The 26,023-nt window shown below is 35.2% G+C and overlaps 1 protein-coding gene across 1 annotated transcript; it reads right to left on the bottom strand.

Moving 5' to 3' along the window:
- Positions 1-50: 50 nt before the first annotated feature.
- Positions 51-25,070, bottom strand: LOC149796902 (uncharacterized). Its single transcript, XM_089961559.1, has 6 exons — positions 24,721-25,070; positions 13,859-14,532; positions 13,155-13,223; positions 9,399-9,434; positions 8,867-8,917; positions 51-6,184 (listed from the first exon to the last, which is right to left on the bottom strand). The coding sequence occupies exons 2-6, from the start codon at positions 14,451-14,453 to the stop codon at positions 1,797-1,799; spliced, it is 5,139 nt and encodes a 1,712-aa protein (XP_089817685.1). The 5' UTR covers positions 14,454-14,532; positions 24,721-25,070; the 3' UTR covers positions 51-1,796.
- Between the last annotated feature and the right edge of the window lie 953 nt (positions 25,071-26,023).

Below are 26,023 nucleotides of genomic sequence, written 5' to 3'. Positions count from 1 at the left end.
CAGTGTGATTATAATATAAAGTCATTGGAAAGTTTAAAGACGAAACAAACTTTGTACCAAGAGCAGAGTTTATTGGTTTAAGAAGTAAAATGTATTGCATTGAACTCAACTATAATAAAATTAAAAAGTGAGCAAACAGCATCTGTAACAAATATTGTAAACAAGGGCATTGGGTTATAAATTAGAGTTAGCAGGAGAATAAATGCATGTGGAAATGACGAAGATCAGATCAAATTGTCACAAAATAGAAACAAATGTTGTAATAAAGTAAAGCTTGTGTAATTTTGATGATACAAGATACTGCTGTAATTCTATTAACATTGTGGTCCATCGAAATGTGATGATAAAATTTGTGTAACAAATAAAAACTAAGTATTACCTAAAATATAAACAACAGAAAACATATCTGAGGCAGATTTCGCTTGATAAAAATTAGGCTGCGTTTGTACTGGAGAAGTACTGTTTGTTAGTACTGATGTTGGTAGTGGTTTATATACAAAGAGTAGTAAGCTAAATGACATTTCCGGCATAGAATGAATATATATATTTCACTTTTTACTCTTAATATAATAATGCATTATAATGAGAGAGATCAATCAACGAGCGTTTGCGACAGGGTTTAGCTTCGTCCGGTATAAATCACGCTTTTAGATTGAAAGTAAAAATATTAAATATTTATATTCATTGCATGCTGGAATCATTTAGCTTACTACTGTACCTATAGTGACGCAAATTAAGGTTAACTCTAACAACTGTACTATGTTACCCCAATTGAGGTTAGCCACTTCTAACACTGTTACTGACTGACCATAAAGAATCCCTCCCATGTTGTACCTATGGGCACATATCACCTATATAATATGATAATGACCCCAAGAGTCGGCTGCATGTTAACTACGCCCGCCTATATATAGACTCGATATTACCCCCAGTATGCGCATATTTCTCTAAATGCAAAGGTAGGATTTTTACATGCATGCATACCTACATACATACTTGCATACATAGATACATACATACATGCAAGAAAATGTCTGTTGCACAACTTAATGACGATTAAATGTAATAAGATGAACGATGAAAACATCAAATGTTTTGCAAAAACGATCATATAGGACAGAAATGCATAGAATACAAACAAATTGCATATCAGAAATAAATATGCAATTTAGATAAATCACACTGGCTAAAACAGCAAACCAAAACAGACGTAATGGGAGACCGATAACATTGTTTCGGACACTTCGGTGTTTTCATGCTATTTCAAGTGTTAATGAATCACATTCATATTAGGGTTTGGGTTTGCTTTTATAACTTAGCTTTCACAATTTTTCAGTCATATCGCTACGATGTATGGAGTGTGGCAGACTATAGTGATGTCTACCACTGGGACATAATGCAGCAGATATATAATATGATGCCCCAACCAGTCACATTATCCTCACACCAGGCCAACCAATGCCTAACACTAACCTCTTAATGCTGAGCGTCTAGCGATGCAGCTGTAAGTACCATTTTTATACATCTTTGGTATGACTCGGCCGGGGTTCGAACCCACGACTACCCGCATCCGAGGCAGACGCTCTAACCTAACCACTATGCCAGCGGAGCATTTTACGTGATAATCGGAATCCTGACATTTTGATTTGATGGCTGGTAACCACTTATATATATATATATATATATATATATATATATATATATATATATATATATATATATATATATATATATATATATATATATATTAGAAAGGAACTGCTATTTGAACATAAATTTACAAAACAATGCAATATTTACGGGGTTTTCCCATTCTCTTTTTTATTTTGGTCAATCAGATAGCTCAGTACAGCGACATTACCACTTTTTGTTGCATAATGAATCGCTGTTAGCTTATTGCTGTCAACAGAATTCAACATATTAGGATACTTGTCTACCAAGTATTTTATCATATCTAAATGACCCTCAAGGCACGCTATGTGTAGCAACGTTTCCTCTTGAGAAGTTCTACACCAAGGATCTGTGCCATGATCGATTAGGTAGTTCAACACAGCGACATTGCCGCTTACTGCCGCATAATGAGCCGCTGTGTGGTTATGGCTGTCGACTTTATTTAGCATATTAGGATATGTCTCTACCAAGAATATGGTCATGTCTAACTGACCCTCAAGGCATGCTATGTGTAGCAACGTTTCCTCTTGATAGGTTCTGCACCAAGGATCTGTGCCATGATCGATTAGATAGCTCAGCACAGTGATATTGCCGCTTACTGCTGCATAATGAGCCGCTGTGTGCTTATGGCTGTCAACCTCATTCAACATATTAGGATAGGTTTTTACCAAGTATTTGGTCATATCTAACTGACCTGTAAGGCACGCTCTGTGTAGCAACGTCGCCTCTTGAGAGGTTTTACAATATGGATCTGTGCCACGATCAATTAGAAAGCTCAATACAGCGATATTGCCACTTTCTGCAGCATCATGAGCCGCTGTGTGCTTATTGCTGTCAACGTCATTCAACATATTAGGATAGGTGTCTACCAAGAATTTGGTCAAATCTAACTGACCCGCATGACATGCTATGTGCAGCAACCTGGCCTCTTGAGAGGTTCTACACCACGGATCTGTGCCTCGCTCAATTAGATAGTTCAATACAGCGACATTACCGCTTATCGCAGCATGATGAGCAACCGTCCTCTCGTAACTGTCAACCTCATTCAACATATTCGGATAGGTATCTACCAAGAATTTTGTCATATCTAACTGTCCCGCAAGGCATGCAATGTGCAGCAACGTCTCACCTTCAGAGGTTCTACACCAAGGATCTGTGCCACGATCAATTAGATAGCTCAATACAGCGACATCGCCACTTACTGCAGCATGATGAGCCGCTGAGTGTTTATGGCTGTCATCATCATTCAACATATTAGGATAAGTCTCTACCAAGTATTTGGTAATATCTAACTGACCGTTCATACATGCCATGTGTAGCAACGAATCACCCTCAGAGGTTGTACACGACGGATCTGTGCCACGATCAATTAGATAGCTCAACACCGCGACACTGCCGCTTAATGCAGCATGATGAGCCGCTGTGTGCTTACTGCTGTCAACCTCAGTCAACATTTTAGGATAGGTCTCTACCAAGTATTTGGTCATATCTAACTGACCATTCATACATGCCATATGTAGCAACGTATCCCCTTTAGAGGTTCTACACCAAGGATCTGTGCCACGATCAATTAGAAAGCTCAATACAGCGACATTGCCACTTTCTGCAGCATGATGAGCCGCTGTGTGCTTACTGCTGTCAACCTCATTCAACATATTAGGATAGGTCTCTACCAAGTATTTGGTTATATCTAACTGACCTTTAAGGCATGCTATGTGCAACAACGTATCCCCCTCAGAGGTTCTACACCAAGGATCTGTGCCACGATCAATTAGATAGCTCAATACGGCAGCATTGCCACTTTCTGCAGCATGATGAGCCGCTGAGTGTTTATGGCTGTCATCACCATTCAGCATATTAGGATACGTCTCTACCAAGTATTTTGTCATATCTAACTGACCATTCATACATGCCATGTGTAGCAATGTATCCCCCTCAGAGGTTGTACACCATGGATCTGTGCCACGACCAATAAGATAGCTCAACACCGCGACATCGCCGCTTAATGCCGCATAATGAGCCGCTGTGTGTTTATTGCTGTCAACCTCAGTCAACATTTTAGGATAGGTCTCTACCAAGTATTTGGTCATATCAAACTGACCCCTAATGCATGCCATGTGTAGCAACGTATCCCCTTTAGAAGTTTTACACCAAAGATCTGTACCACGGTCAATTAGATATCTCAAAACAGTGATATTGCCATTTTCTGCAGCATGATGAGCAGCTGTGTGGTTATTTATGTCAACCAAATTCAACATATTAGGATAAGTCTCTACCAAATATTTGGTCATATGTATCTGACCTGTAAGGCACGCTCTGTGTAGCAACGTATCCCCTTTAGAGGTTCTACACCAAGGATCTGTGCCACGATCAACTAGATAGCTCAATACTGCAGTATTGCCACTTTCTGCAGCATAATGAGCCGCTGATTGTTTATTGCTGTCAACCTCATTCAACATATTAGGATAGTTCTCTACCAAGTATTTGGTCATATCTAACTGACCTGCAAGGCATGCTATGTGTAGCAATGTCGCCTCTTGAGAGGTTCTACACCATGGATCTATGCCATGATCAATTATAAAGGTCAACAAACCTGTATTGCCATTAAAAGCAGCTAAATGTAGAACCGATAACCCGTCTTTTGTTTGACTACGTGTCAGGTTCGGATACTTATTCATTAAGTGGTCGGCCATATCTTTGTTCGCATGCCAACAGGCATAATGCAGAAGATTCCATCCTCCTGAATCAGTGCATGTTGGATCTAGACCCAATTGTAAAAGAAATTCCAGAATCTCCACGTTTCCTCCACAAGCTGAATAATGACCAACACTTCGGTTATGGTTGTCCAATTCGTTAAATAGGTTTTCGTTTTTGGAATGGAGGAATTTGACAATGTCAGTTCTACCGTGGAGGCATGCAGTGTGCAGAAAGTTTTCCCCATCGCTAAATTTAAAGTTAACATCAGCTCCATTTTGCAAAAGAAACTCAATTGCATTTATAGATCCATGTTCAACAGAGCTCTGTAGTATCTCAGTGATATCAACACCACCTATTGTACATAGTGTCTTAAGCAAATAAGTATCCTTGTGAAGACAAGACCCTTTTGCACTTTTTGAAAGAAACTGATCAAGTTGTTTCTTCTGATGCAAAGGTACTTGGTTTACTTCCTCTAAAAGCTGATCAACAAGATCTCGGTTGTTTGCATTTGCAGCATGCACCAAAAGAGAATTTGCATTTCTGTCAGCTAACAAATTTATTTCTTTACACTCGCCAATAAAGGCTTTTCTAAAATCTTGACACGACCAAATATTTGCCTCAGAAATAATTGCAAAATCCTTTGGACTGCCCCCTTTCAACGCTGACATGAATCTATTTATCAAAACCAATTGATATGATGGCTGTAAAATCAGAATATTTTCATCTGCTGTTATCTCAGGATCATTGGATTTGTACTTTATTGTGCAAAGTTTACAAATGAGTTCTAATGAAGAATACAGCAGCGTCTCTTTAGGGAATACTTTTCCATGGGAAATAAATACAGCCTCCTCGATGGATTCGTGGCTGAAATAATATGATCCATCACTGGCGTCTACCGACACGTACGTACTTTGTAGAAAATCCAATGTTCTTTTTACTGCAACAGATGTCATATCGCGAACACCACATGATCTAAACACGGAAATGACTTTGTTTTCTTCATTGTCACGTCTAGCCTCATATTCTCTTATTGATTGCAGGTCTAATCTTCCTTCAGAGAGTAACACTAGAACAAGACTGGCATATATCTTCCTGTCAGCCAAGCGGAGGTTTTCTATTTGTTCTAAAATGATTTCCCGGGGATAGGAAAAAAAATCGAGTAGTTTTGACTCCTCTTTCTCTTTGAGTATCACTGCAGCTCTACAAAGTTGAGGAAATCCGACAGCCGCCTCATTAATGCTACATAATTGTGATAAATTACCTTCGTTTAAACGAAATTCAGTAAGGTACTTGTTTGCAAATTCAACTTTTTCTGATACTTGCAAGACAATATTGTCTAAGTTCAAACTGATTTCTTCAGAAAATAGCACACTAGAGACTTTAGATTTTTGTCGTAGAGCCATCAATATTTTCTGACACAAATGTGATTTGATTGTAAAAATCACAACATGCTTTCCATCCTCTACAAGAGCTGACATATACTTTGATTCCTTTTCCCACTGTATTAGTTCACCTTCGTTTAAGCCAAATCTCCCACACATATCATCAACAATTATACCTAAAGTGACATTGGAATCTACCAGAGTCCTCCATTCCTCAACAGTGGATATAATCAGAGGCTTTATATTTGAGTCGACTGTCATCATTGTTTTCAAGAGCTGATATGCTAAGTAAGTTTTACCTTGCCCTGATTTACCAGTAACTATCAACCTTCTGTGTTGTTTGAGTATTTCTTTTCCAGTTTTGTATCCTCGAGTTTCAACAAAGTTTTTCTCAGCATGTGATCTATGTTGTTCCAGTATAATTTGGCTTAACACTGAAAAACGGAAATAAATTTGAAGATAAATTGCTTTGGCTAGATAGATGTATAATGGATTCTTTTATCTTCAATGTATCGGTAAATTAGATTCATCTCAAGCTCCACTGTTCAATAAACACATGGCCAAGACCGGTAACCCTAAGTGTCTATCTGGAAAAATTCATCACGTAGCTTACAACGAAATAGACAGTATACCTTTGTATTATTTTATTACTTTACCTCGCTAGATATCTTCCCACAAAGATAATTCCACGTATCTTGAAATGAGGTTCATCTAATTCCTGGTTTCGAACAATGACTTTACCAATACAACTCCGATCTTTCTGTCTAGCTAAATGTGTTACTAAGTATTTTACCTGATATATATCAGGCACTCGCGTCAGCTTGTCTTTAGAAAATATAAAAATATGGCGAGTGATAGAACTCCAACAAAATACATGAAAGCTAATAACGAGAAAATATATAACTAAGAAACGTATACGATCCCGAATACAATACACGAATTTCACTGAACAAGAATGTAAACATTGCCCACATAATGTAGGCTTAGCGGTGAAAGTAACATGGACCAAAGACCTGGCATATCATTAGGTATATTTCACGTCTAAATTGTGAAAACAGACGCCTCTACAGTAAGTATAATTCACAGTAAAAATTTAAAAAGAAGCCCATCTATAATTACAGGTGGTCATGCGGTCTTATGTGACAAACCGTATTAACATTCTTCAAAATTCTGTAGTAATTAAAAGAACAAAAAGTCATTGAACATTCTTACGAAACTATTTAAATACATGCTAGAATAATAATGGTAAAGTATTTTTACCGGCTATTTCTCCCTAGTACTTAGCAATCTTCAAGGAACATGGCAAATGCCCTTATAGAAAGGAAGCGACTGTAATTTGCAATCAATTTGATAGATTACACCACTAGTGGTCATTATAGCAAGATTGACCAATTGCCTTATGCAAACATTCCAAGCTAAATGGATACAATTTAAGTATAATGAGGACTATTTTAATTAACATTTCAATTAAAAAATAATTTTCACCCATCCGTAACCCATAATTTATCCCAGAGCTATAATACAAAATTGTATTACCAAACTCACCCCGAACCCACATCCCATCAATTCCCCCTTGCTTACGTAACATGCCTTCCTTTCATACGTACAAGATATAGCTGTCCCATGGAAATAGTCTTCAAAATATAAATATGTAAATATGAATCCTCGTCCAATCGTATGGCATTCACTGGTGGTTTTCTACATGTTTTCAAGTATAAACGTTCTTGCAGAAGACGTCAGAGACATAATTAAACCAATTTCAGATGTAATCAAACTGATACAGATAAAAATGCCAGACAGTTGTCAAATCAAAATTATTATACAAAAGAGAGCGAGACGACATTTATCTAAGACAAGGAGAAGAAAAGAAAATAATCAAATATTGATTTTTGGATAAGTAATATTAAACATTATCGCTAAACTTTACACTTGCAGTTCCTGGTGTATACATCAGGTAAAAAGTTTCATAAAACATTTAACTAGACGAAAACATCGGCCTTGGATAGCTAAGGTCATTGTTCGAAACCGAGCGTGACATAACCTCATTTCAAGATACCTGGAGGTTGGAATTAACCTTGGGTACTTTATTTAGGTTCAGTGTATAACATACAATATCAGTATTTCTGCACTTTGTTTAAAATGAGTGTATACGATACAAGAACAAGACCTCTGTACTTTTATTTATCCGAGTGTATAAAATACAACAAGACTGCTATGCATTATTCACGGAAGCAAATATGCGAATTCACTCCATTTTAGGTATAGGGAACATGACTATGACTATTTCAGCAGGAATAGTTTAGTTGTTGTTGTTGTGGGGTTTAACGCCATTTTTCAGCACACGATAGGCTATACATGGCTGCCAGTATTAATGGTGGAGGAAGAACCCGGAAAACCCCGGAAAGAACCACCGACCCACGAGAAGCTACTGGCAAGCTTTCTCACATGCCCACATTGACTGAATCTTAGACTCGAACCGCCGCAGAATAGTTTAGTATGATCATTTCTGTAAGTTTACATGTTCAAACCCTAAAAGTGTATTCGTACGGAAAAACTCAGATTTTGTGATGAATTTCACTGACACGCACAACAAGGCACAGCATTCATTATTGTAAACACATTGCTTGTTTTAGTCCAATCCGAATTACATAAAGTGATATGCTAACATGTTGTCATATCAAAAATATTAACTTCTACATATTATGTGTAAATTGTACCGACTACGTGCTAAATTGTATTATGAAATGAATCAGTGTCGACGCGCTCGTCTAAATTCAGTTTAGCCGCAAATAAAGACATGGCATAATGAAAAGTCGTTTTTATTATTTAGGAGTGTTTCAAGTATAATAAAATAATTGATATCAGGAATTTAATCGATTTCATGTGCTAATATAGGGAAACTGTGCACGAACGGTAAGTACATCAGAAGATATATACCGCTTTCAACAAATACGTTTCAAAAATTGATTCATTGGCTGTACCTCGTTTCATCTTACATTTAATATGTCCTTCATTCTTTGTTGATGATGGTGTAATAATAATAATAATAATAACGTCTATGTTAGTCATATGCCCTCTTTTATATCAGTAAATTATAGACAATATTCAAATCGTACCGATTTTTCTCATTTGGTCCCTCTTGTTGGCGAAGGTCCTGCTCTCTTTAACTGAAAACAAAGTAAATCAAGGAGAATCGTCAGTGGCATTGTCCATGCTATTTTACTAAAGCATAACAAATGATGACGAAAGAAGCAAAGCTTATCCTTCCCGTTATTAATTAATTTTCCAGGTCCCTTTTCAAGAAATGACTTATTGTTTCCATGCAATACATGCACTCACGGCAAAAAATTTAAATAAAATTGCTCAGCTGCTGTGTAGATAATCGAATTAGATAGTCTTTGCATGATACATTTTTTTGTCTGTGTATGGTGGCATGCTGTAAATTGCCTAAACCGTGTTTTGAATGACTTAAAGGCTATATTGTGAATTTAAGTTTGTCGTTATTTAATGTCATGTCTAGGCTTTAATATAACAATATACACAATTTACAATATGAAAGAGACAGATTGTTGTATAGCTGTGATAAATCAAAACGTCCTTGCTAAAAGGTTCGCAAAGTACATGCATGGCGATAAGATGAAGACCTACTCGGACTGTCCAACTGTTTCTGCACTTCAAGTAGTGCTGAAAGAAAGGATATGTAAATATATGAAAGGAAGAATGACATTATTAGAAAAAAATATGGAGACAACAATAATACAAACCTCGTAAGTTCAAAATTAGTTGTTTAGTTGTGTGTGTGTGTATATATATATATATATATATATATATATATATATATATATATATATATATATATATATATATATATATATATATATATATATATATTCCATACGACAGCGCTGAAGATATTAGTAGAAATGCTGTTATTATTGACTATTACTGTTATTATAATCATTATTATTATTAACGTTTTTACATTACGATGGCATCATAAGGTCCATAAGATTTTGAAAGAGTAGATATAGTTATATTTAATATGTCTGAGTTTTTCTGAGCAATACTGCACGACATTAAATACTAATTTTGCATTTCTAAGGCTGAATAATAAAATGGACTCACTATAAAAACACAAAGTAATCGAAATTATGCTGAATTCCAAAGAAAATACAAAACTGTAGGTTCAACAATATACAGTAACAATTTTGATGTGCACATAGCAATGTCCAGAGACATTTGAACTTGGTAACGAATCGCGCATTTATTTCAAAATTAAATCTAGTTTTGGTCTCCTTAAAATTGAAATTCACAGTCATATTGTCAATGAATGCGCATTGAAACAACTTTTCCAGTTGGTCTGGAATGGATGGATTTTATTTTTCTGTCCATCCAACTAAATGCTGCATTTCTAATTGTGATAGACTGGATTTATTAGCTGGGTAAATTTCGTGCGACGTACATCTGACTGGAGAAACTGGTGTTGATGTACGTGACTTTTCTGTTTTGTCAATGATTGTTGGTAGTTATAATGTGGGAAAATATACATTCTTATATTTGAAGTTCTCAAAAAGATGCAGGATTAAATATATTTTGGTAGGTAATATCATATTTATTTCGTTTCTGAATACAGCAATAAGAATGTGATTTCTGCTCGACATGAAGACGAAATTAGTTCAATTTCGCGGAATGGATCAATGTCTGTAACTCACGTAATTCTGATTAGAAGAAATAACTTTAAAAAAAGTAAATTTGAGGCAATTAACGATAGAAAAAGTTAAGTATATTTACTATAATTGTTAATACCAGCTTAAGACGACACATGTTCATGCCCTAGAATTTACATGCTCTTTGTTGGGGGTGGGAGTCCCAGCTATTTGCAGGACCTGTATGACTTGTATCGCCACTACAAATGCAAACATTTCTCAAACAAATAAACTTGGAATATTGGAAAGCAACTGCGGTGTAACAGTCTATTTCTCCGGCGGAATTAAGGCTTCATCATGGTCTTGGCTTGATTGCTCTTAGTCTTCTATCAAAACCCAACTTTTCAAGTTGCTTATTTCGAATTTATTATTTGGACTGACGTGTAAAATGAGATATCTCTGAGGAAGACGGGAGTGCCCTTGTCCTTAATGTGCCTTTCTGTGCTATTGTATAGACCCTTGCAAGCACGAATCACAGTCGGAACCATTCAATTTTCAAATAGTTATGAACAGTTCTCTTACATTACTATTTAAAATTGTCAGAATGGTATTTTCCGTGCTATGTTTCTCACGCTTGTTTTGGACATTGCGGACATCACGTTCAGTCGTTTAATTGGTTGAAAATTTATTTTATGACACATTGAAGGCATCCGCGTTGTCAACTTTATTGTCCCGACTTTCAAATCGACCAGATAGCTTGGTTAGGTCAACCAGGTGCAAATCTAATGACTAAAAAGCTCAGGTGCTTGCTACACGAGTTTTCATTTTTTTGTTTACAACCAAAATAAGTTTCTAAATGACGATACTTCTTTCAAACACGTGTAGTGCATTAAGAAGCTGTGCAATATGGACAAATACTGCACGAATCTGAGAATGTAATATAAGCGAAGAAAAGACGCATATAATGACAATTATTATTATCAGTGTTGGTATTAGGTTTCTATGCTTTCTTTCGCTTTGTCAAATAACAAAACTATAGCAAGAAAAACTTAAGGCAAGAGGAACTACTAGAACAGCTAGTTAACTTTCTTAAGCCTTTGAGGAGGTGCCAAACATTTCCTTTTGTTTCATGGTGGTTATTGGACACAAGACAAAAACAAAAAGGTACAGTTTCATTTAATCTGGCTCCAAATTACTCACCTATCAAATGAAAAAATAGATATGCTTGCCAGGAGCGTTATAACTTATTTTTCAATTGTACGAATAAAATAGCATGAAGCATGATATAATTATTTTGTAATTGTACGAATAAAATAGCATGAAGCATGATATAATTATTTTGTAATTGTACGAATAAAATAGCACGAAGCATGATATAATTATTTTGTAATTGTACGAATAAAATAGCATGAAGCATGATATAATTATTTTGTAATTGTACGAATAAAATAGCATGAGGCGTGATATAATTATTTTGTAATTGTACGAATAAAATAGCATGAAGCATGATATAATTATTTTGTAATTGTACGAATAAAATAGCATGAAGCATGAGATAATTATTTTGTAATTGTACGAATAAAATAGCATGAAGCATGATATAATTATTTTGTAATTGTACGAATAAAATAGCATGAAGCATGATATAATTATCTTGTAATTGTACGAATAAAATAGCATGAATCATGATATAATTATTTTGTAATTGTACGAATAAAATAGCATGAAGCATGATATAATTATTTTGTAATTGTACGAATAAAATAGCGTGAAGCATGATATAATTATTTTTCAATTGTACGAATAAAATAGCGTGAAACATGATATAATTATTTTTCAATTGTACGAATAAAATAGCGTGAAACATGATATAATTATTTTTCAATTGTACGAATAAAATAGCATGAATCATGATATAATTATTTTGTAATTGTACGAATAAAATAGCATGAAGCATGATATAATTATTTTGTAATTGTACGAATAAAATAACATGAGGCATGATATAATTATGTTGTAATTGTACGAATAAAATAGCATGAAGCATGATATAATTATTTTGTAATTGTACGAATAAAATAGCATGAAGCATGATATAATTATCTTGTAATTGTACGAATAAAATAGCATGAATCATGATATAATTATTTTGTAATTGTACGAATAAAATAGCATGAAGCATGATATAATTATTTTTCAATTGTACGAATAAAATAGCGTGAAACATGATATAATTATTTTTCAATTGTACGAATAAAATACCATGAAACATGATATAATTATTTTTCAATTGTACGAATAAAATACCATGAAACAGGTCATAATTTCATAGACAACCTCTACCATACACCGATGATTAATTTTTGACTGATGATTTGGATATCGATAACATATGTGACTTGTGGTGAATTCTTATGAAGTGTGTATTTATCTTCTGTTCGTGATTTTGGCCCATCGATGTACTGAGTTCATGAAGAAATAAAAAGGCAGGAGTTCATTCCATGCGTTATTCTGAAAGGACTGTGTGTATGAAAGTTCTACATTGTATGCAAATCTTAACAACATACAAAGTTTGTTGAAGAAGCTGTTCATATATCCTACTATAACCGTCCTTACCCTCCATCTGCATCCCCTTTTCAGTAAGAGACTGACCTATGAACGCATGCATAGATGACGGTGTCATATTGCGTTCATTCGTTCCGTAAAACACAGGAATATTTTACTTTATGAAGCATTATCAAGCAATATATTTTCTAACCTGTTTTCGTGCTTGGCATTTCATGAATGTCAGAACTGATTTTCTGTACCATTTGTTTGACATCTTCATCTAAACAAAATAAAACAAAACCTTTTTTAAAGTCAGTTAGATTCGGACATAATTCATAAACTGAGACTTTTTTTCAAGCAACAATGGAAACAAAACTGTTTTAGTTTTTCATAAATGACTGGACGCGAAAGGAATTTATTAAGTCTTGATAGAAGCAATGCTCATAAACTGCCTACAGAGTAATTACATTCTTTCGTTTCTTACTTCCTCTCTGTCTCTGTCTGTCTTTCTGTCTCTCTCTCTCTCTTTCTTTGTGTTTCTGTCTCTCTCTCTCTCTCTCTGGGTATGTGTTGTGCAAACTACATATAAATAATTTAGCATTACATACATACATCTTATACAAGATTCTTCGGAAACAAGCTCTACATTAGTTATAAAAATGTCAGATTCGTATAAATGAAAACTGCATTAGACCCAAACCTGCATTGCGTCCTTTAAAGAAAAAGAAACAATAAAACAAATCTTTAATAGTCTGATGTGTTATTGTTCATATTATGAAGAACCAACTAAATAAATGACATATTACTTTCAATTTATCTTATTCGGCTCCATTCATGCAACCTGTCTACATTTTACATTTGCCATAGTTTCTCCGATCACGTGCGTCAGTGGCATTCATGCCTATTAGTCCTTACCATATTGATACCACTCGTGTAGTTTTCTTCTCATCACGTTAATTCCATTTTCAAGGTCTGGTCGTACAGGACCCTGCAATTCTTTGTCAATCATCTGTTTAAGTTCGGTAGCCGAAAATGGCGAGGCTGAAAGTTGGGATATAAGACGGAGGTATATAGTTGTGAGGCTGCGTGCCTTGGTGTTGAATGTCGACGTGTCCATGCTCGCAGAAGACACATATCCAAAGAGAAAGTTTCGAATAACCCTTATCCTTCCCACATCTGCTTGAAACGAAAGATCTGTTGTCGGAGGGTTTGACCACACTGGGTTATTGGATGATATATTGGAGTCAAGGTATCTAAAGAGTAAGCACAGCAGTTTAATATCCAAATCTTCGATTAAAGCACCGTTGCCAGTGGGAGGAAACAAGGTATCTAGCTGTTCTTGCCTCAAAACGTTTTCAGGGAGTTTCATTAGGCGACCTTTGTTTGAAGAAAGATAGGCTGCAAGTGTATTTTGGCCTAAATTATGTAACTTAAGAACTTCTCTCAAAACTCTTGCTCCAACGTCCAGCAAAAGCGCGCCGAATCTATAGAAGTTTTCTTTCTTCTCCATGTCGTTAAGCAGCCGTTTTACGAAGTGTCAATTTTGGAGTCGTCATCGGGAGTTCGATGTTTAGGTCGAGTTAATAAACCTGCAATTAAAGAAAAACAAAATACCTTTGGCAGGTGAGGTTAAACATTTTGGGCATAACATTTATCAAAGATGAAATTATGGCCGTTTGTTATAAAGCCCAAACTGAATGAAAATAAGTTCTAGAACGCAAAGTTTACTTATTTAAAGCCTCCGTCAATCTAACTGCACATAATACTCTTTAAGTAAGGGTTACCAGAATTCGATTGTGTTTGCAAAGCTCCACGCTGAGCTACACTAATACAAAATATATCGATATATAATATACTTGATATGACAATTTGCAAGCTAATCTACACTAATACAGACAGCCAAGTAATATGCTTAATTACTTTATCGGCTTATAATATACAGAGGAAAAGTCTACATACAACAGTTTTATGACTGTGTGATGACAAGTTTAGGAAATGTATACGAAGAACTTAGACCCAATACAGCTTTTTATACTTTTAACAAACCACAAGGAACTTTACTTACACCAATGAATGTCATATTTCTGAAAAGGACATCGAAGACGATAACACCATCTACTTCGTCATAGATCATCCTCATTTAGTCATACATAAATGCTGTACATAACCAGTTTAATTTGAATCAGAAACATCCCATGTATATAACAGTCTTTACCCACGTTTCAACAGACTTCAGTTTCCATCGAGGTGCTTGCCTTCACTTTTATTGAAACAGACATGTGTATTTAACTTACACAGAAACTCTAATAACACTTCACTACACTCCACGATAAACATACATGGGTAATTTAGCTCACTCGGGAACTCCAATAACGCGAGACTAAACTCCAAGATATACAGACATGGGTGTTTAAGCTCACTCAGGAACTCAAATATTTATTAGCCCACATGAAATCAAGAGATCAACGTCTTCTATCTACATAGTTAATCATGATTCTTTGGGTAAACCCTTTCTATACTGTATAGACAAGCATATCGTCACCCTTTGTTTATTTTATAGATAACCAATCATAAGCATTTATCTACTGAAAAAACAAACCTATTACATCCCCTACGTTTCTATGCAGACAAGCATTTCATAACTAAGTATTCAATATATAAATCAATGTATTATAACCCATTAATTACTGTATAGACACACATTCGCGTTTTCATTTCGACGGTTTGCATGTTTGTTTTTTACTTAAAATCAACCCTTTTTTAAATTTATCTCTGAGATGGTGTTATTTAAAACAATACCAACGGACAGAGCATAACAAACTGGATGTCGTAGCTTTCAGTGAAAGATTACATTCTAGTAATAAACAATGCCAAAGTCAACTCTGATTGGAAGCAAGACATTTTCCAATAAAATAATATGTCCCGATACCACCAAAAATGGTCTTTGTATAAATTTGCACACCTTGCCCTTGAGTTTTCTCCATATTTACAACAAAATGGAAGAGAATATTATGGGATGAAATTAACGTATGCAAAGGGAATACTAGCAATCTGGCAGAAAGACATCATTCAGTAGTCTGAAAAATCTCCTGTCTGCCCACCTTAATAACTCTTGCTTCACCACTTCCAAATCCAACACCAAAAATTGAAACATGACCAAAAATACATTATTTTATTTTGTATCGGCTAGTAAATAAAAGAGAATTAAACGTGATATACTAGAATCACTTGAGAATGGGGAAAGACTAAATATGATTCATGTATATGCATTCATTTGCTGCTGTAAGATTAGATGTGTTAAAAGATTGCTGGAAAATGGAAATGAATCGTGGTCGAATTTAATCAATACAACTATATATAGAAATAAAGAGGATACTTGGAATTTTAGGGATAATGAAAATAGAAGTATGTAGAAGGCTCATTGATAGCAGCTTGTCTGGGATATCATTTTGACAGTATGCTATTTGAAAGAGGAACCGCAAAGACCAAATCATTATTTGTCTGACGGTATTTTAAGCTATATCATTCCTAGAACGCTATACCTATACAAATACTGGACAGAAGTCGCCATTGTGATTCTAACTGAACGAGCAGATGATCGCGGCATTTTAATACTTTTTTGAAATGATGACATTATTTCTAAACATTTCTCTAGTAGATCCAAAATGTTATGACCATAGAAAGATTACCAAGTATATGAAGAAAAACAAAGATTTACTACACAATCATTTTGAAAGCGTAGAGAGTCAAATAATGAACGTGCAAAATAAAATTCACTGAAATTAAATTTATTTACAAAGATCATTTTTAAGGAAAGGAAAAGGGCAACATACTGCAAAGCAAGAAACTTGGGTGCAAGAATTAATGAAAAATATAAGACGTAAGGACTGGTCTGAGAACTAATCCAACTGTAGAACAGCCGGTCTTATTTAATTTTAAATGAATTCATAGAATAAATATACTAATCATTTTTTTTTTCTTCAAAAGAATTTACATCTTAGATGACGACAGTTTATAGTGATGTCTAGCACTGGGGCATCATGCTGCAGACATGCAACATCATAATCCTCAAGTCACATTATCCTGACACCAGGCCGATCAGTCCTAACACTAACCTCTTAATGCTGAGCGCAAAGCGAGGCAGCTGCTAGTACCATTTTATATGTCTTTGGTACGACTCGGACCGCATTCAAATGCACGAGGCTGACGCTCTAACCACTTAGCCGCCGGATCGGTCGCGCATTATCGAATTATTTAATAAATTCAATATACTTAAATTAAATAGAAACGGGCTTTCGAGCCAGTGCAATCAAAACATTCATGAGAACTATGAATTTGGTAACTTCTAATTGTTTGCTCTTGCCACAAAAGTTTCATGTAGAAAATAGAACCGTCGCTTCCAGAATTCAAGAAAATTTGTAATGTCTTACTGCAGTAAGGAGTTCTGGCTCGTTGTGTCGTAATAACTTTCAAAATTAACATTACATCTTTCTATCCGACAGATTTAGAAGGAAGAATAGATTATGTAATTTTCACTTAAAATAATACATCTCATCGTGTAATTGTAATGTATGCATCCAAACTGATTCGGTGTGTGTGTGTGTGTGTGTGTGTGTGTGTATGTGTGTGTGTGAGAGAGAGAGAGAGAGAGAGAGAGAGAACGCAGCTTTAAGAATTTTAGTCATATCGCTACGATTCCAGTCACATTTTCCTGACAACAGGCCGAACAGTCCTAACATAAACCTGTCAATACTGAGCGCCTAGAGAGGCAGTTGTTAGTACCATTTTTATAAGACTTTGCTATGACCCGGCCGGGGTTCTAACCCGCGACCTTAGTTTTCATTCTCAGTGAATAATGAGAATGTAGTTGGAGAATATGACAGTTACTCAGTATGCGTTACCTATTATATAAAGTGCATTAAAATACGTTTAATTCACATGAAGCAAACGAGGCATTCCTATAATTGTTAGTCGACATTAAAGCGTCTATACGAATACTTGTGTACATTCGCAAAAATGTGGAGAAATTATTACATTCGTATGGGTCTAGTTTATTATGGATTGAACAAAGTGATGGGGATAATAATTTGTTCATATTTTTGCATGGTGGTTGTTATGGCATATTTTTACATGGCTTAAGGATAGTATGATAGAACAATGGCATATAGAGGTTATGGGTTCAACGCGAGGACGTTAGAGTTTCTAAATCTTTGTTAATGTTGAACCATGCTTTACCTATAAGACGTCCATTAAAATTTTTAAAATGCGATTATTAGATTTCAATGTTGACGTCATAAATTAGTTGAAGAGATAGTAGAGATACTCGTATTACATAAAGATTGGTTCAAGATTTATAAAAGATTAATATCACAATAAATATATATTGTGAAGTGTCGAATTTTGAATTACAGGAAAGTTTAAAGTTGAATGCATTGAGCAATTAAAGTCGTATAGCATTTAAGCCAGAAAGTCTTTGTTAAAAATCACTTCGACTTTTCTTCGTTCATCTCACCCACCCCCCATGTCAGTGTAAACTTCAAAGGAACAGCATTCCGACCCAATTGACTGCGGTATCTTAACACGGTCCTTAGAAAGTAAACACTTGAGCTACCAACCCTAACCGCTTGGTATGAACTATGTCCACTTATCATATTTTCAAAGGAAAATTGTCACGCACTGTCGTACACAGATTATGAGCTGTCTAAATCGGATGAAAGTAATTATTTCTTTGGGAAACATTAGGGACCACCGCCCACGATTGGGAAGAATAAAGTATGGCGTACACTTTATAACAATCTGACTTTAAAGTGACGACCCTAGTCGAAATTCTTTAATCTCAAAATTTCCTAGAAGAGGAAACTTTGTCGACTCCGGTGAAAGCATAAAAGTGGTTAGTGCTTTCCTCGTGAAACAAGGAAGGTACCAGGTGGTCGTCGTGTAAAAAGAAAGGCATGTTTAGTGCTAGGGCGTACAAGTCCTGAAAGAAACAGCGACAAGGTTTCACGTAATATTCTGTTATTTGTTTGTTTTATGCAAATGTGTTTGCTATGACTAGGTTTCCATATTATGTATCATTTATTCTATTCATATGAATGTATTGATGCTATTGATGTTATGCAATTTATTTTATTCAATTCATGGGAATGTATTGATGATATTATGTTATGCAATTTATTTTAGTCTGTTAATGGAACTGTGTAGATGCTAGAGCTGTTATGCAATTTATTTTATTCAATTTCATGGAACGTGTTGTTGCTAGAATTGTTATGCAATTTACCTTTTAATTTTACAGTTATTAGTTCATTGGTAGAATTGATTAAATGCGATCCAAATGTCGATCCAAATGTTAATATGTGTAGGATTTCATAGGGTTATATGAAATAACTTTCTTTGTTGTTAGGACGCTACAGAACATCGTGAGTTAACGATAATTAACTAATTATATCGGATTTTGTAATGCTTGGATAATCTTGTATTTAAGGAATGCCATGAGTTAACTTTTTTTGTATTTCATGCAACAGTAATCGAACATGTAGTAGTATCTGTGAAATAATATGGCAATATTTGATAGACGTTCACGTGGTAATTTAAGATCTGCCGCTGGAAAGCGAGATAAATGACCTACCGTTCTAAGTCAGAATTTACGCGGTGTGTGGATAGCAACATGCTCTGAATAACTTTAAGTGAATTGTATGTACCTCTAAATAGTGGATATATGGAATTATTGGGTAAATTTGTCCTTTAAGGAACAGTTTCTGAGAGAAATACGAGACAGTCTACGGGAAAAAGAAAAAAAGAAGGACGAGACCAGAATAAAGGACCAGGAAGTCCATGAAGGGGCAGAACATAGAACTTAGGAAGGATGAAGTAGGAGATGTTGATTTACGGTCAGACAGGAAGGTGATGCAATCAATCATGGACATTGCGTTCTTGTCACCTATCGTTATGATGATGCAATTAATCCAAATTGAACATGCCATTTAAATTCTACTTAGATAATCTAACCTGAAATGGAAATGCCGTTTTAATTTGTTCGGATTAAATTTGTTATTTCCTTGTCAAAATGGGGCTCGTCTAGTTTATTTCTTCCCAGTATTCTCGCTCAGTTCTCTGTTGAAATTCCATTCTTCTTTCACTCCTGCCAGGCTATAATATCGAGGGAGGTATTCGTCTGGATAACGCCAGCCAAACCCAATTAACCACCCCTTTTACTAAGAGGGCGACGTTACACACACACACACACACACACATAGTGGTCTAAAACGCTCTCCGTTACGGATCACTGCCATCTCACCTCTGTCTGCGCCGGTTCGAGTCTTAGATTCAGCCAATGTGGGTATGTGAGAAAGCTTGCCAGTAGCTTCTCGTGGGTCGGTGGTTCTTTCCGGGGTTTCCCCGGGTGCTTCCTCCACCATTAATACTGGCCGTCATGTATAGCCTATCGTGTGCTGAAAAATGGCGTTAAGCCCCACAACATCAACAACAACTATATATATATATATATATATATATATATATATATATATATATATATATATATATATATATATATACATATATATATATATATATATTTATATAAAGAATACAAATCATATGGCAACAGTCCTTTCAAGTGCACTGGATCTAGAAAGGGATCACGTTTGTCAGGGATTCAGATAAATGTAATAAACTGACTACGAACAGTGCAAAACTAATGTCTAACTAGCCTAAGCGCTTTCGAGTCTTAATGAGTCTTTTTCAAAGGCAAATTCAAAACAGACAAGACAAACAAATAAAACAGACAAACCGTTGTCTTTGTAAAACTTTACATGCCTATGACTTGTTGCGGATGCTGAAAGATATTTTATATTGACCTAGAAATGGATGAGCCATAGCGTCATCTGTTATTTTATGTAAGCGTATGTACGCGCAAATTATATCCCGGATATTTCATTGTTATGGTTGTAATTATAGTTTATTGGGTGACTAATAAGCAAATTTAGAGAATTATTGAAAAGAGAACATGTCGGCTGCAAAAAGGTAATTTTATTTGTGAATGGCTGTCTTGGACAGGCTTGACATTGAGCGACTATCTAAGAAAAACGGAAAATCGAGAGGAATGGAGAAAGTTGGTTGTTTGGTCTTGTGCAGTGCCCCAGTGGTCTACCAAACTACGGGACTGATGATGATGATGATAATGATGATGTCTTTTTCTAATCTTCTTGGTTTAAACCGCTTGGTTTCAATGTTCTAAGGCGGCGTATCCCGTAAGATTCCTTTTCTTTCCTGTTTTCGGAACTCCATTTGGAGTTTTGAGCAATTGGTATTAGTGTTATATCCCTGGAAGTGTGGCCAGGGGAGAAGAAGTGTTCTGCGACTGGGCTTCTGTACCGCTTTTTTGTCATCCAATCAGATCTATGAAAGTTGATCCTTTTGTGTAGTTTTTCAGTTTCTCCGACATACTGGATGCTACATATCTTACATGTGATGAGATAAATTACATTCTGTTTTGTCTGATCCATGTATGTTCAGTTTTTCTCTAGTCACTGTGCAAAGAAACTGTCATGGTTTCTATAATATTTTGGCAGGTTTTGCAACTTTTATCGCCACAGGGGCCAGATTGACTAGTGTGGTACTAGTAGATACTAGTTTTGCACTGTTCGTAGTCACTATATATATATATATATATATATATATATATATATATATATATATATATATATATATATATATATATATATATATATATATATAAGGAATACAAATCATGGCGAATAACAATCCTTTCAAGTACACTGGATCCAGCAAGCTATCACGTTTGTCAGGGATTGATTAAGATAAATGCAATAAACTGACAACGAACAGTGCGAAACTAGTATCTAACTATTTTGTGCGCTTTCGACTCCTTAATGCTTTTTTTTCAAACGCAAATACAAAACATAGACAAGACAAGCAAATAAAACAGAAAACGGTTATGTTTTCAAAACTTTACATGGCTGTTTCTACAGGAATTAAACCTTTAACTTCATTATGTTTCGACTAGTTTATTTCAACTTGTTGCTGATACTGGAAAATATTCGTACTGACCTGGAAATCGATGTATGTATGTATGTGTGCATGTATGTATGTATGTATGTATGTATGTATGTATGTATGTATGTATGCATGTATGTATGTATGTATGTATGTATGTATGTGTGTGTGTATGTATGTATGTGTGTATGTATGTGTGTATGTGTGTGTGTATGTGTGCATGTATGTATGTATGTGTGTGTATGTATGTATGTGTGTGTGTGTGTATGTATGTATGTATGTATGTATGTATGTATGTATGTATGTATGTGTATGTGTGTGTATGTATGTATGTATGTATGTGCGTGTAAAATATATCACTTAGGAACTTCAGTATCTATCTATCTGCATGTATGTATGTATGTATGTATGTGTGTGTATGTATGTGTGTGTATGTATGTATGTATGTATGCATGTATGTGTGTATGTGTGTATGTGTGCATGTATGTATGTATGTGTGTGTATGTATGTATATGTGTGTGTATGTATGTATGTGTGTGTATGTATGTATATATGTATGTATGTATGTGTATGTGTGTGTATGTATGTATGTATGTATGTAGGTATGTGCGTGTAAAATATATCACTTAGGAACTTCAGTATCTATCTATCTGCATGTATGTATGTATGTATGTATGTATGTATGTATGTATGTAATACATGTATGTAGGTATGTATGTATATATAGATGTATATGTATGTGCGTATGTACGTATGTATGTATGTATATGTATGTGCGTATGTATGTATGTATATATGTATCTATGTATGTATGTATCTATGTATGTATGTGCGTATGTATGTATGTATGTACGTACGTATGTATGTGCGTATGTATGTATGTATGTATGTACGTACGTACGTACGTATGTATGTATGTATGTATGTATGTATGTATGTATGTATGTATGTATGTATATTAGATGGCTTAATAACAGATTATTTACGAATTGGATAATTTTGGTAGCAGCAGTCAATTCTACTGCCTCGGCTAGTCTGGCAACTTTTTGTACTATGCCTTCAGGAAAAAAGAGAAAGTTTATAATATATACTGTAATCTAATCTACCTATATAGTTACATTGCATGTTGCTTTGTTACAAAGTTATATTATGTTGTTTAATATGTGTAATGATTCGGTGGCATGAAATACTGAATAAATCTGCTGTATTGGTTTTTAATATACATAAAATGGTTGTTAGGGTAATGTGATCGGGGTCCAAGTGTGAAAATATGTTGAATAAGATTTTCTGATTTCAACATTAATCGAATATGCAGATAACAACTATGAAATAAGACAGGAAAAATACGCATAACCCATCTCCACATTTTGTGTTCAGTACACTGTTACTAACATGACTCCGCCAGCTCTGTTGAGATCACCAGATAACATTCTATTGCATACCTCGACAAAGGTAGCCATGTAGCATAACTTTTAAAACAATATAAAGCATGTAACAATGGCATGTGCTATTCTGCATTACTACTCGATCTGCTGAAACCTGAGACAAATTGTTTTTAACAGTAGTAGTAGTGGTAGCAGTAGTATGCACACACTGTGGACCGCTCCGGTGACGTAGAGGTTAGAGCGTCCGCCTCTGATACGGGAGGTTGCGGGTTCGAACCCAGGTCGAGTCATACCAAAGACTTAATAAAAATGGTGCTAACAGTATCCTTGCTTAGCGCTCAGCATTAACAGGTTCGTGTTAGGACTGGTCGGCCTGGTATCAGGATAATGTAACTGGGTGGGACATCATGCTGCATGTCTGCGACATTATGCCCCAGTGCTAGACATCACTATAAACTGCCACACTGCAGACATCGTAGCGATATGACTGAAAAAATATTAAAGCTACCTTAACAAATCCAAATGACACATACACGGACTGTGTTATTTTCGTCTTAAATGGCAAAAGGAACACATAAAAAGCCACTCACACATCATTACTAACAGTGAGTCAAAATTTTACATCGGACAAACAACTACTTTTTAGCTAGTTGTGATCACCTACCTTATTGCTTCGGACTCGTACACAGAAAATTGCAGAATAAGCACAATAGAACCACGAGTAATCCAATTAATAATATTAAGGAACAATATGGCATTATTTATCGAGAAAAAAACTAAAGAAATTGGGAAGACTGAAAGAGTATGTCGTTTTTGTAACATTTCTCGACTTCGATCTCACATGATTGTATTATAAATATCGATCAAATATTGAGCACATGCATATAGTTATTACACTGCCTAATCATGCAATCGCATTGCATAACATGTTAAATTAATAATTCTCAATAAACTCTCTTTTTTAATTATTTATTACATATTTTTTTTCCAAAAGTATAAGTCGCTAATTGGCCGTTGTGCCATGTTAGTGTGATTTCGTTTTGGTTGTTTAACGCCATTGCAGCAAATGAACCATTGGGCTAATGAAAACTACAGGCATGCTTTCCCACACACGTATGTTGGTTGAGCCGAGACTTGTACCCACGCGGACAGAGGTGAGATATCAGTGATCTTTAAAGATAAGCCCCTTTGACCTTACGGTCACCCGGTACCCTAATCATGTTAGAATTAAGATGTCATTGATATTTTCTTCTTAAATGAAAACTAACCCCGCAGTCATAATCTTAAATCTAGTAATCGTAATAAAGTTAGTTGAAGTCTTGTGACCTTTTGTCGAAACATATGACAAAACAAACAAATAATCTGAGTACAACTCACCTAGCAGGTATGAAAACTGTTCACCGGATGTCGATGGATTGATGTTGAAATTACTGGTGTACAAGCCAAAAATTCATTTTGGTCAGGACCGATCCATACACTCAGCCACACAGTGTAAATAATGTTACTCGCGCTTCAACTTGCGAATTTGTATACATGTCCTTTTGCCACGTAGTTTTGACGCACATGTTTCTCATGTAATCAATAGCACACGGACAATCATGTGATGTGGCTTGCTCGAGTTCATTTACCCTTCCCCAGCGAGAATCAAGAATTTGAACGTACCTAAATCCATGATACAGTCTGCTAGAGTCTAAAACGCCCACTAACTTTTCATATTGACGACGGAAAACTAGAATCAGCGAAGCGAGATAGGGTTAAAAAAATCAACGGTTTAGTTATATTACCCTTTGGGTCATGTGATTAAAATGTCAAATATTACTGGCCAGTCAAAATATATCAATAATATAAAGACGTTAGTCTTTGTTGTCAGCTACCCGGTGCTCATTGTCCTAGGAGTATTGTACAAAGTACGACAAAGAACTTCGAGAGAACAAATACTTTACCCTTGGTTACAGGACGAGAAACAGTATATACATAGACAAAAAAAATGCAATTAAGTAGATGAAAGGAGTCATATTAGAAATGTTCACAATGTGCACACAATAATACGATTTGATTTCAAAATCTGTCCTAATATGTTGTGTCATATATGCCTTGTAGCTTCTTTGTTTATAATATATTAAATATTAAATTTCCCGGAGAAAGCGTTTTTTTAGTGTAAGATGTTTACATACATATAGCAAAACTTTTGAATTGTAGCCTTTTATCTTTGCAGTGGGATTGGGGATAAGATGGGTGTAAGTAATCTATCATTATATTGTTGTTTTTTTCCACACTAACGGGTTGAAACATTGGCGTACGCGGGATTTTTTTTCCGGGAGGCGGGGTCAAAACCATTATTAATTTTTTTCTACAGGCTATACGACAAAATATATTTTCTAGTAAATCGGGAGGGTGGCAGCAACTGACCTCCCTTGCTACCACCAACACCTCCGCAGGTCCACGATGGAGTGTCTATCTTTATTTCGGTTTTCATCCACTCAGTGTTTTCTGTTGATAACACTGGACAACAAATTTTTACAAAAGTCATGTTACTGAAATAAAATTAGTCAATTCTTATCAATTTTTATGTGCTGAACACGAATATGACAGTCAAATTGCAAAATTGGCTCTAGTTTTTTTGTAATCTGCAAAAAATTAATGTTTACATAACGAAATGCATTCCAATAGTAAAAGGTCA

This window comes from Sinohyriopsis cumingii, chromosome 6 (genome assembly GCF_028554795.1).
Source record: "Sinohyriopsis cumingii isolate HCF-2022 chromosome 6, ASM2855479v2, whole genome shotgun sequence".
Classification (NCBI taxonomy): domain Eukaryota; kingdom Metazoa; phylum Mollusca; class Bivalvia; order Unionida; family Unionidae; genus Sinohyriopsis; species Sinohyriopsis cumingii.
This window is presented reverse-complemented; position numbering and strand designations above follow the sequence as displayed.

Coding starts and splice junctions, on each gene's coding strand:
- LOC149796902 (XM_089961559.1), bottom strand. CDS start 14,453: ATGGAGAAGAAAGAAAACTTCTATAGATTCGGCGCGCTTTTGCTGGAC. Junction 8,918..9,398: donor GAAACAGTTGGACAGTCCGA/GTAGGTCTTCAT, acceptor CTTTGTTTTCAG/TTAAAGAGAGCAGGACCTTC. Junction 6,185..8,866: donor GGACCAAATGAGAAAAATCG/GTACGATTTGAA, acceptor TCCGTTTTTCAG/TGTTAAGCCAAATTATACTG.